The sequence below is a fragment of the Lathyrus oleraceus genome, chromosome 4, assembly GCF_024323335.1.
Source record: "Lathyrus oleraceus cultivar Zhongwan6 chromosome 4, CAAS_Psat_ZW6_1.0, whole genome shotgun sequence".
NCBI classification, from domain to species: Eukaryota; Viridiplantae; Streptophyta; class Magnoliopsida; order Fabales; family Fabaceae; genus Lathyrus; species Lathyrus oleraceus.
Window position 1 is genome coordinate 61043881 of NC_066582.1, and position 13289 is coordinate 61057169.

At 38.6% G+C, this 13289-nt stretch overlaps 1 protein-coding gene across 1 annotated transcript in view; it reads right to left on the bottom strand.

Moving 5' to 3' along the window:
• Positions 1 to 4095: 4095 nt before the first annotated feature.
• Positions 4096 to 13289, bottom strand: part of LOC127136020 (uncharacterized) — a 73748-nt gene continuing 64554 nt past the window's right edge. The window contains exon 4 of the mRNA XM_051062627.1: positions 4096 to 4299. Coding sequence (XP_050918584.1) covers positions 4096 to 4299 — 204 coding nt within the window. The remainder of the gene's footprint in view (positions 4300 to 13289) is intronic.

Below are 13289 nucleotides of genomic sequence, written 5' to 3' on the forward strand. Positions count from 1 at the left end.
ATCTCATTCCAAATTTGTTCCTACCTTGGTCATGGTTTGCCTTTGTGTGGGTTTTGTCAGGTTGCAGGACACATGCTCGTGGTTCTACATTGCTTTACCAAGTCAACAACAAACCCCTGTCTAAGCCCTTCTTTATTGTTGGGGTCTATTGCATTAAGCATTTCCGTGAGAACATCCATAATACCATGTGCATTCCGTCTTTTGGTCAAACTTAATGTACACATAATTGAAGCCAACAGTTGTGTTTGTGAAGGAATGAATACAGGCACCGGTTGTTCAAATCTCTTTGAGGAAGCACTACCCTGGCACGCAACAGTTCCTGGTATGAAAATTCCTAGAATGATTTTCGTCTCTCTTATAGAAGTTGCATAATCTCTTTGGGATGATTCTTACTATATGCTCTTTTTTGAATTCTGCAGGTTTCACTTATAATACCAGGTTTATTGCTTCTTGAAGTGTGTTAAAACAAAGGGTGAGTGGGGTTGTCATGGTTAATTGTCATGCTGCTTCAAACTCATATGCTTTTCTTTTGTAATTTCATCCAATCCTTAGATCATAGGCCACAACTTTGTGTAAATCATGAGGTTACCACTATAATTGTAAATTATGCCTTTGACAATGGATTTTTAGAGAGATCATGCCCACAAATTCCATGAGTTTATCCACTTCTTTGTCTTGCTGAAGTTGAAAAATGTTGCAGCACGGTTGAAGTTTGGATTTGAAGGACATGGACAATGTTGTACAAGCGCACTTCTTGTTGAATTACCTTGTTGTAAATAAGATCTTGCTTAAATTCACTTTGTCTTGCTTAAAACCATTATTTTGGACTTTGGCCATGAAATGTGGACTTGAAATATGTTTAAACGGAATGATTTAAAAGTTATGGTTATTGTGGATATAGAATGGATTGGCAAAAATGGATTTGAAAAATGGGAGAAAAGTAATTGGAATTGGGTTTTGTTGGACCATGTTTTGAATACAAATGTATGATAAATTTGAACATGACTTGAACTGACATATGAACATGGCTAATGAACCATGCTTTAACTTTGAATGAACCACCAATCCTAAACCAACTAGCACGATTAATCTCTTGAATATAATCACACTAGACTTTAATAAACTTGTATGGACGAATGATATGCATGAACCAAAGACATGTGCTATTGTACTAATGACAACCCCAACCAAGAAGAAGATCAAGAACATTCGATGCTTTGAAACGAATCCTTATCAAAGAATCAGGACCATAAACCTGTTAATATCACGAACCACCCATAATAGACCAGGTGGATCAAATGAATCCTCGATCCTCTAGTGCACGAACCATATGAAGGTTGAGAAAAACAAGAAAGGGGGTTTGAATTGTTTTGGCAATAAAAACATTTTCAGAAATCAAACACACACAGAATAAAAGGCAAATGACACAGTATTTTATACTGGTTCGCTTGAAATTCAAAGCTACTCCAGTCCACCCGGCCAAGGTGATTTTGCCTTAAAAAAGGACTTAATCCACTAATCTTGAAAGATTATACAACCAAACGTCTAAGAGAATAATCTCTCAGTTCTCTCAAGTATTCAGACTACGCAGAGTCACTTGAGGAAGTAGTTTAAGCAAGAGTTAATTGTAATGTAAAGTGCTTCTAACAAAAAGCAAATATTACAGAATTATAAGAGCAATAGCTTTTCACGTAAGAGAAACAACTCGTGAAAATGAGAGAGGATGAATGAGATTTCTTGTGTGTCTCAAGTGTATTCTCTTGTGAAGTATTCCGTTCTTTATATAGTCATTGTGAAGGACCGTTGGAGTGAAGACAAAATCTTGGTAATTGAAGAATGATTAATGTCATTACTCTCCTTGTTTCTTTCTAAAACAGTTTTGCACGCCTCATTATTCCCTTATTGAAATACTTTCTTTACATATTAAGATTCTTTTCGGTTACGCATTCTAGACTGGTGAGTCTACTTCAGAGTCTTGATATATCCGAGTTTGTCTTTAGAGGATGATTATGTATGATCTCATCAGAGCTCTCAATGCTATAGGCTTCTTTAGTATCAGAGTCTGGATTTAGTAGTCTTTTATCGGACCTTCTGACTTCTTAATGTTGTGTTGGTATCTGCGTTGATCAGAATCAGAACCTTCTGGACGCATCCTTTCCGAGTGGCATCTGATCATCGAATATTTTATATCTGATGTAATTTTCTCTATGATGTATGGTTAGAGTCCTGCCTAAATGGCCAGAGTCCTAAGAACTAAGAAAAAATCTCGTTATAGTACCATTTTTGTTTCATCCTTTGTTATCATCAAAATCTTAGAGATATATTGTAGAACCAACTTTGTTCTAACAATCTCCCCCTTTTTGATGATGACAAAACAGTTCATAGTAAAGATAAAACATTTAAGGAAAATCTTAGATCAGATAGTACAGTGGGGTCCCCCTGAGTTAGATCTTTTGATAGCTCAGAAGTTCTTACCGGACCTTCCTTGGGTTGGTGCTTTTAGCTAGTTTCCTGCATATCTTTAGTCATTGATTTAGTAATAGTTTATTGAAAATGTTTGCAGTGCTTGAGAGGAATTAGTTATGATTTCATCAGAGCTGTTTTAGTTCTCCCCCTTTTTGTCAGAATAAAAAAGACATAGCAAAATAAAGTTGATATAGATAAAACGACACTTATAGATAAGCACATATGTCAGAAAGCAGAAGGCAAGGAGAAAACAACAAAACATAGAAAGCAACAAGCAAAATAGCCTAGGTGCCTAAGGGTTTAGAGGCGGAGGCATCCTGTGGAGCAGCTGGGACATCATGTTCCGAATGTTAACGTTGACAGAATCCTGTTGATCCAGTCTGGCTCAAACTATCTGTTGTTCTTTCTGCAGTTCCTCTAGAGTCTTCAAGACCAGAGGGATGAACCTAGAGTTGGAGTGCTCCCCCTGAGTCAGTTCATCAGCTTTGGCTTTGGCAGCAACTTCTTCAACAATGCGAGTTGCTTCTTCAGTGTCGGCTTTAGCTTTTTCCTCAGCCTCAGCAGCAGCAGCATCAGCAATAGCCTTTGCTTTAGCTTCTCTGATTCTCTGAAGTTCTTCTTGACGCGCTATCTCTTCAGCTTCCTTCCTTGTCCATTCCTCATCTTCTCTGGCAAGGCGCTCTTGGAGTCTGATCCCAGCGTCTCTGATGAAGTCTTTGCGGACTTGTTTAGAGAGGCCTTTTAGCTTAAAGGCTTCAGAGGTCATCCAACTTATCACTTTGTTCTAGTGGATCCTTACATCAGAGGGATCATCACTGATACCAGAGTTGATGGTCAGAGACTTGACCTTCTCAACTGAAGACTCTGCAAAAAACTTGATTGCTTCTTCAAGGGTAGGAAGGGTAGTTTCTGGTTCAGTGGCAGAGGCTAGGGAGGGTGAGGAGGGTGAGATGGGGGCATTAAGATTAGGTGAAGGAGTTGTTGGGTCAGCGAAAGTGATAGGTGGTGGTATGCCAGAGTGGGTTGGTTCATATGTGGTTGGATCAGATGGTTGTGGTTCAGATGTGGTTCGATTTGGATGTTCCGGAGGTGGGGAAGTGACTTCAAGTTTAGGTTCAGGATGTGATGGCTTTTGAGAGGCCAGAGCACGGGCTTGGAGTTGAGCCAGAGTGGGGTATTGGGGGTCAGATGGTTCAGTATCAGAGGAGAGTTCCTAGTAAGGTGGGGATTCAGGAGATGGTGATGATGATGGTGAGGTGGTTTCATTCAACATTTTTGCTTCTAAAACTGGTAATGTTGTGGTGGAGAGGTTGAATTTTAGAGATGGTGGGTTAGAAGATCTGGTGGTTGAGGGAGGAGTTTCAGTTGAGGTGTATATGGGGGTTGTTTGGGAAAGAGAAGAAGCAATTGGTTTAATTTTGACAGAGGGAGGGAGAGATACAGACTTACCTGGAGAGCCAACCAGAGGTACAGGGGATCTTGATCCAGAGGATTCTCCCAGCTTAGCTTTCTCCGCCTTCTTGGACTTCTCAGAGGGCTCTCGCATCCTCTTCATGGAGTTTGGTGGATGCTCAGGTATCCAGTCCACTGAGAATTCAGAGATATCCACCCCTTGCTTGGCAAGGTCCTCTAGATAGTAGCTATTACCTCTAGAAGGTCAATCTTGGAGAACAGGTAGAGTCCATTGGGAATCTCCCTCTGATCTTTGAGTGCTTCCGAGGAGGTATCAAGTGTTGGTTTGGCTCTGACTTGATCAATGATTCCGATGCTCTTCAGATTCCGAGTATTCAGAGGTCTTCCAGTGTCAATGGTGACATCTTCCATGAGTCTGAGCTGAATCAGATGGTCCACTGTAACACCTCAAAATTTGCCCTCCTCTCTTGGGACTAGCTTATCATATTGCATCTCATTTTTAGGGCATTAGTCATTGCATATTGCATATCATGTGGAAACAATAAACAAGTCATCCTCCTAAGTCTTTCTCAGAAGATGAAGAGGTTAAGAGATGCAAGCTTGAGGGTTTCATGAATTGATCACCAATCATCTGAGGTTTGTGCTTCAATTAGGTTCTTGGTTCCTCAAGGAGATTGGGTATTATCTTGGTTGAAGTGGTACACCATCATCATCATGGTTCATTATTCCTGATCAGATTCCTTGGGATTAGGGTTTTGACCTCTGGTCAACCCTAATCAGTTGAATTAGGCCAAACAGGGTTTTTCAAGGAGATGAGGTTTTTATTGAGATAGAGATCATCATATGATTTGATTTAGCTTGTATAAGCTAGGGTTTCATTTTGGAGTTATTTCATCAAGTGGTTGAGGTTCAAGATCCTCTGTGCAAGATCAAGTCATCTATCAACTGCAAAAGTCAACCACAAGTCAACTGTTGGATTTGGAGGTGGGAAGTGATTAGAAATACTTCATTCATGTTCAAACAAGTCTCATTTTACATTTCAAACATCAACTTTGAAGAAAATAAAGTCAGGACAAAACTTTCCAAAAATAGAAAGTGACTTGTAATTTGAATTTGCCAAAAATGGAAAGGTTTTAAACTCAAGATTACATCATCAAGAAAGCTTCAAATGAAATTTTGTTTAACATGAAGGTTGTAGATCTTTCTCTCCCATTTCCAAAAAGTCCAAGATCATCAATTTCTCATGTGTGGTTAAGGAGATATGATAAAAACTTGACAAAGGGTGCATTGAACTTCAAATGAGCATAACTTCTCAACCAAAAGTCCAATTCAAGTGGCTCTTTTTGCACTGTTCTTGTTTTAACCTTTAGTTTCCAAATTTTGCATTACATGGCATGCATTACATTCACATAAATATTTGGAAATTCACTTGATTTTTGGAGGGGAAAATGGAATTTAAAATTTGTGCATCATTTGAACATGTGACCATCACCATTGACTCCAAAACAGTTTTTAAAGAGAAATTCAATCCAAATTCGTACTGTTCACCATGCATTTCCATGCATAAGGGTGAAAGCTCAATTTTGAAAAACACCTCCAAACTTAATCCATTTTCATTAGCATTTGGTTTAGGTTAATTAAGCATGTTTAGCATAGCATATAAATAGCAAATCTCTAACTGTTTTTCACATTTCCCTATCTTAGATCTAGAATCACCAAAAACTCCAAAAAATTTCTCTCACAATTTCTTCAAATTTTTTCAAACATTCTGCACTTTTCTTGATCAATTCATCATCTGGTAGCATTTGTGAGCAAGTTTGAAGGAAGAATCACATGAATTCGTGCATGATTGGAGCAGCTTGAAGCTTAAACTCATCCATGGCAACTCAAAAATTCTGTTGAATCATGTGCAATAGAGCTTTAATTTCTCTTCCATTCACTTGCATGAGCATTATAGAGGATCATTGGAGCTTTGCACAACCTGAATCAAGCAAATTCCAAAGCTTCTCTTCAAGAGGTCACGAATTCGATTTCCTTATTTCTTAAAATTCTTGTGTGAATGTTGTAGATCTTGTTGTTGTGATCATTCTGAGCTTCGAATCATTAAATTCCATGCCATATTCATCGAGTTAGGTTGATTTAAAGTTCCATGGTTAAAACTTGAATTGCTCGATTCCAATTGTTTATGATGATCCATGCTTAATCAATGCTTGATTCGTGATCTATGATAAAGGATCTTCATGTTGATGTGTTCAATTTCCATTTCTGGAGAATTTGTTCTTGGCATGTTTGAATGTTCCACTGTTCACATGATGAACACGATGAAGATGATTTCCAGAACTTTTGGCCACGGTTTTTTTGATTCCAATCCGTTTCCTTAGCTGTTTCACTAGGTTTATTTTCATTGGTTGCATGAAGCGCTCATGCAGCGCTCTGATTGGTTCTGGCCAAACTTAAGTGAAACGGTGCGTAGCACCCTGGCGCCAAAAGGAATTATTCAAATTAATTAAATAATATTTCAATTAATTCATTTGTTTCTTTCGTTTCCATTTCATTTTATTTCCAACCTTTAAAAATTCATAACTAATTGAGTTTTTATCCAAAAAATACCAGGATTTTTGCATTGTGTCACATTTCCCCTCTAGTTTTTTATGAGTATTATTTTGTAAATTGTGCATGGCTGGAAAATATTTGGTGCTAGGGTTTGTCTACATGTATCATATCTTGACATTGCCTTGTTTCTTCATTTGTGAAATGCTCAATTTTAATCCAATGATCATGAAATTTTACATGTTGAAAGTAGACTCATGACTTGAAATTTTGGTGTTGAGTTTGAATTTTTATCATGTGTCATTTCTGTTTTATGATTTTTCTAAGTTAGGTGTGACAATTTGTGTCACACCTTGTGATATTCAACTTGAGGGATGAATTTTCCATGCCAAATGATCTCCAAATGTCCTGATTTTTTGTATGATGCTTGATATGGATGTTGTGAATGCTCATGATATTTGGTGGAATTTTTGGATTGATTTCTGATTCCATTGAGATTTTTCATTCTGGATAGTCATATGAGAGCTTTTGAATTGCCTTGATCTTAAATTGTTTGTGAAATGCTTGTTCTTTATCCAATGGATGTGAAATTTTGCACACTAATTCCAGACATGTTGAATGTTGTTTTGGCTTTGGTTTGAGGTTTTTACCATGTTTCATTTCTGTTTTAGGCTTGTTCTAAGTTGGTGTGCCAAGTTGTGTCACATATGTGCTTGATTGTGCTTACCTTGACTTATGCAATTTGATTACCATGCCTAATGTTGCCCAATTGCCTTGATTTTTTATGTGATAATCATGTTGTTTGTCCTGTTTATCCATGATTTTTTCCAAGATTAATTGAATCATTTTTGAATTAATCTGCATTTGTTCATTCTGGTGTCTCAATGTGATCATAACTTGCATACCTTGCTATGTTTGGTTCATGAAATGGTTTTGGTTAATGGTAATGAGATGGGGCCTTTTGGATTGTGTTCTTGATTGAATGAGGATGATTCATGTTAAATTTCATGTTTTGTTTTGGATTTTTTCTCCATCTTTGACCCTAGGCTTTGACCTAGTGGTTAGTTGCTTATGTTTGAGCTTTGATTTCAGGTGGAGCATTCAAGTTCCATAGTTGTTGGTGCTCTATCACTTGAGCCTTTGATGTTTACTTATGACTACTAACCTTGTGTGTTTTGTAGGGTTGTTAACTCATTTGAGTTTGACTTGTTGGCTTATGCCTTTGCTCATTGGGTTTGACTGTTTGATATTCATGATTGTCTGTCTGTTTGTACAGTTGAACTGATTTGTTTGATGTTTCAACAGGTACATAAGTTGCTTAAGTTCTTTGAACTTGCTTTTGCGTGGTTGCTTAACCATTGAGGTATAACTTCTCTGACTTCATGTAGTCTGGAAGACCTGTCCTGTTATGTGGGCAGGCACCTGTCCGAAGCCCTCCTTAAGAGGCAATGCTTGTGAATGTTTATCTTTGTGCCAAGCAGGGAAAGTCCTCTTATGAGGCAATTGGCAGATAAAAGAGATGTGCAATCCATCTCCTGCTATTCAGTGTGTCATCCACTTTGCTCACATACCATGTGTTGACGCATTGTGGATATTAACCCAAGATCTTACTTGTGTCAGTCATATGTAGAGAAGAGTTCCAACTTTCTGAACTCCCACTTTCATTTGTCTGAAGCTCTCCCAGGCCAGGGATAAGAGCTTTGAGGTCTTACCCTCACTTCCCATTTCATCAGCTTCACCCTAACTCTCAATGTTAGGGTTAAGAGCTAACATCACCCTGTTATAGTGGCTTGTTTGTCGAGGTTGACATGACCCCTCGACTAAAGCTTAACCTTGTGTGAGCCCATCTGTTTGTATATAGTGTGTGTGCTTGCTCTTGTGTTTGTATGACTTTGCTTGTGCTGTTTAGGATAGCTTGCTGCCTGTGCAAGTCAGATAGAAACCTCAACCTAGGACCATTGTGGATTGCATGATAACTATTAGGCTCAAGTCAGTCTCCCTTCTAGTTTGTCATTTCCCAGTCTCTCGTTAGGAGAAAGTTTCTCCCCTGTTAAGGGGAACTACGTTGCCCTGATCCTCATACCAGATGAGGTACGTAGGCAGGAGATCGTACGAGATCTCTCCGGGCACCCTTTTTCTTTTTGTGTGTGTTTGCTTGACAGCTAGCAGGCTCGAGTACCAGACTCCCTGTTGGTTTGTTTGTTCAACTTTTTTTGTTGCTTTTGACGACTCAGCGTCCGGTTAACCTCTTGTGTGTGCGTTTGGAGTCTGACGTAAGTCCAGCGATTGGCAGTTGGTTTCCTGTGTGTGTTTGTTGGTTCGGAGTCTGATGTAAGTCCAGTGATTGGCATTTGGTTTCCATGTTTTCCTGTTTGTGTGGAGTCTGACGTAAGTCCAGCGATTGGCAGTCGGTTTCCTGTGTGGGTTTTGTTTGGCGTGCGTGAGCCGAACTACGGTAGCTCTGATTCTCATTCCAGATGAGATACGTAGGCATAGGATGCGATATCCTAGCGAGCCCGTTCCCCTCTTCTCCCACCTGTATCTTATTCCAGTGTGTGTGTGCATTCTTTTGAGTAGTTTTAGCCACCTTTCTTCTATTCTTTTGAGCGTGGATCCCGTCGAGTACGACGGACGTGAGGGGTGCTAATACCTTCCCCTTGCGTAACCGACTCCCGATCCCATCTCTCTTTGGTCACGAGACCATGTCTTTTCCAGGTTTACTTCGAGCGTTTCCTTTCCCTCTTTGGGATAAATAACGCACGGTGGCGGTTCTGTTTGTTTTGTTTTTGCCCGCCGTTTGTTTTTTGCGGATGCGACATCCACGAGGCCACTCTCGATCAATACATCAAATATCAGTCTCCCTAGAGGAATGTAGTTCCTTGTCTTCATGTTGTTTCTGGTGTATTTTACTAAATCTATGAGGTACTTGAAGAGGAGTGCAGGTAGAAAGAGTTTCAGACCCTTGTGAATGCAGTACAAGATGCACTTCTGATCTGTGTTGATGTAGTTAGAAAAGTTTGAAGCAGGACGATGATGGATGGTGCCTAAGATGATCTTCAGCCAGACCCAGAGGTTCTGATGTAGTTCCTTGTTCTTGGAATGCTTCCCTTCAGCACTCTGTTGGAAGATGGTAGGGTTTATTTCCTGGGATAAGTACTTTTCCCTAGGGTTTATGTTATGGATGCGTCTTCCTCCTGTCTTCTCCATGTTCAGAAGAGAAGCAATTGATTTTTCAGTGATGACTATCTTGACTCCTAGAATATAGGAGACAATGTACTTCAAGCTTATCAAAGGGAGTTGCTAGATGGATGTGGGGATCACGATCAAGGATGTGGGGTTCCCTGTAGATTGGAGTTGAGACGACGCCGGTGGTTGCAGTAGTTTGTTGGCTAGAACTGAGTGCTTGCTCTGTTGAGTTCGTCTGTTGGGAGAAGTTGTAAACTGATTGTTGCTGAGAATGCATGAAGAACATTTGAAGATGATGATGAATGTTGAGGAACTTGATGAAGACTGCATAAATCCTTTGAAGGAGATGAAGAACTGAGAGAGAGGGTTTTGTGAGGTCGTGAGTGTGAAAGTGTGCAAGTGTAGTTTATTAAATGAATATATACATATTTAGGGTGCATGCAAAACAACAATAGAAAGTTGAGTTTAACAGATAGGAAATTGAATGCAGCACGTTAACCAAGTAAGCACGTTTAGATAAGAATGATTACAGCCCATGATGAAAGTCTAATCCCCAAATCAGCACACTGCTCGAGGAGATATCAAGAATCTGTTTCTTGATTACTGCTAGACAACTGTCTAGAAGTTCCAAGGTCAGGCGCAAGATGTACCACATGTTACTTTATCTGATCTTCAGGAATACCAAACGGTTGGATCCTGGAGATATCTAACTCAGATGACTTCTAACTGGTAGTAGCATCAGAGTTAGATACAGAGTCCAGGTGTTTACTTCAGAGTCTTATTTTGCTATTTTAGAGGCACATTTCATTCTAAACAATTTTGGGCGTTAAGATTTTTCAAGATAAAAGAGAATTTATCTTCAGCCAGGGGTTTGGTAAAGATATCAGCCCATTGATGGTCTGTATCAATAAATTTTAATGTTATTACCCCTTTCTGAACATAGTCTCTAATGAAATGATGTTTTATTTCTATGTGCTTAGCTCTGGAATGAAAAATAGGATTCTTACTTAAACAGATGGCGGCAGTATTGTCACAGAAGATAGGGATGTTACTCTGAAAAATTTGAAGATCTTCTAGTTGATTCTTCATCCAGAGCATCTGAGTAGTGCATAGTGATGCTGAAATATATTCTGCTTCTGTTGTGGACAGAGCTATGGTTGATTGCCTTTTGCTGGCCCAGGATATCAAATTCTTTCCCAAGAACTGACAATTCCCAGATGTACTTTTATGTTCCATTCTGTCCCCTGCGTAATCTGCATCACAATAACCAGAAAGTCTATACTCTGATGTTTTCTCATACATCAGGCCCATGTTAGGGGTTTCTTTCAGATACCTGAGTATTCTTTTAACAACTGTTAAATGAGATTTTCTAGGATCTGATTGGAATCTGGCACAGAGACATACACTAAACAAAATATCAAGACGTGTAGCAGTCAAATAGAGAAGAGAGCCTATCATACCACGATAGAGCTTCTGACGAACATTCTGGCTAACTTCTTCTTTTTCCAGAATGCAGGTTGAATGCGTAGGTGTCTTAGCAGGTTTGCATTCCGCCATTTCGAATTTCTTCAGAATGTCTTTTATGTATTTACTTTGATGAGCGTAGGTAGCTTCTGAAGCTTGATTGATTTGAATTCCTAGAAAGTACTTTATTTCTTGCATTAAGGTCATTTCAAATTCTGCCTGCATTAGCTCAGAGAATTCTTGACATACAGAAGGATTAGCTGAACCAAAAATAATGTCATCAACACATATCTGGCATATCATGAGGTCATTCCTAATGTTTTTATAGAAGAGTGTAGAGTCAAATTTTCCTCTAATAAAGTCATGTTCCAGAAGAAAATTGCTTAGTCTTTCATACCAAGCTCTAGGAGCTTGTTTTAAACCGTATAATGATTTCTTAAGTTTAAAAACATGTTCTGGACAACTGAAGTTTTCAAAACCTGGAGGTTAATTGACATACACTTCTTCTGATATAGAACCATTAAGAAATGCACTCTTGACATCCATTTGATATAGTTTGATTGAGTGATTTACAACAAATGAAACAAGTAAGCGAATAGATTCTAACCTAGCGATTGGGGAAAAGGCTTCGTTGTAGTTAATGCCTTCTTGTTGATTGTACCCTTGTGCCACCAGTCGAGCTTTATTTCTGACAACTTCTCCTTTTTCATTCAGTTTGTTTCTGAACACCCATCTGGTTCCAATAATGTGAGTACCTTTAGGCTTTGGAACAAGATCCCAGACGTCATTCTTTGAGAATTTATCTAGCTCTTCTTTCATAGCTAGAACCCAGTTGTTGTCTTGAAGTGCCTCATCACAGGAAATAGGCTCAATCAGAGATACTAGTCCTAGAGGGATTTCTTCAGGTACCTTCAATGTTGACCTAGTTCGGACTGGTTCATCCTTGTTTCCCAGAATCAAATCTTCAGAGATGTTGGCGGAGACTTCTTGATTTCTTATGGATAGTTGAAGCTTTAGTTGCATCTGGACTTTGTCTATCAGATACTTCTGGTGCTTTGGTATTTTCATCAGAACCTGCAAGAGTAATCTCCAGATCTGCAAGTTTCTCAACTAGGTTTGACTTTTCAGGGTCAAGCTTATCATCAAATCTAACATGAATTGACTCTTCCCAATTTTGGTTTCTGTGTTGTATACTCTATAGCATTTAGAGAGTTCTGAGTATCCTAACACAATACCTTTTTGTTCTTTTGAATCAAACTTGTTTAGATGTTCTTTAGTATTCAGAATAAAGCAAGAGCATCGAAAAGGATGAAAATAAGAAATGTTGGGTTTTATTCCAATACATAGTTCATAGGGAGTCTTCTCCAGAATAGGTCTTATAGAGATTCTATTTATGAATATAACGCGTTGTATTTACTGCTTCAGCCCAAAAGTGCTTATCCATATTTGTTTCATTGATCATGGTTCTGGCCATCTCGTGGAGTGTCCTATTCTTCCTTTCTACAACTCCATTTTGTTGTGGAGTTCTAGGACAGGAGAAATCATGGGATATTTCATTAGAATCGAATAGTTCTTGAAAAAATTTATTTTCAAATTCTCCACCATTATCACTTCTGACTCTGATGATTTTGGAGTCAAATTCATTTTGCACTTTGGAACAGAAGCTAGTGAATACAAAGTGAGATTCACTATTGTGCTTTAGGAATTTAACCCATGTCCATCGACTAAAATCATCAATAATAACTAGTCCATATTTATTTCCATTGACTGATGCTGTTTTAACAGGTCCAAACAGATCAATGTGAAGAAATTCCTGAGGCTTAGAGGTGGAAACAATATTTTTCTTTTTAAAAGATGTTTTGGAAAATTTCCCTTTCTGACATGCTTCATATAGAGCATCTGAAGAAAACTTCAGCTTGGGTAGACCTCTGACTAACTCGAGTTTATTTAGCTGAGAGAATTTTCCCATGCTAATGTGGCCCAAGCGTCTATGCGATACCCATTGCTCTTCATGAACAGACATCAGATATTTTACATTTTGTTCTTTTAAGTCTGAAAGATTTATTTTATAAATATTGTTTTTTCTCTTGCCAGTGAATAGGACTGTTCCATTGTTCTGATTAATTGCTTTACATGTTTTTTGATTGAAGATTACATCATAGCCGTTATCACTTCATTGACTTATTGATAACAGGTTATGCATTAATCCT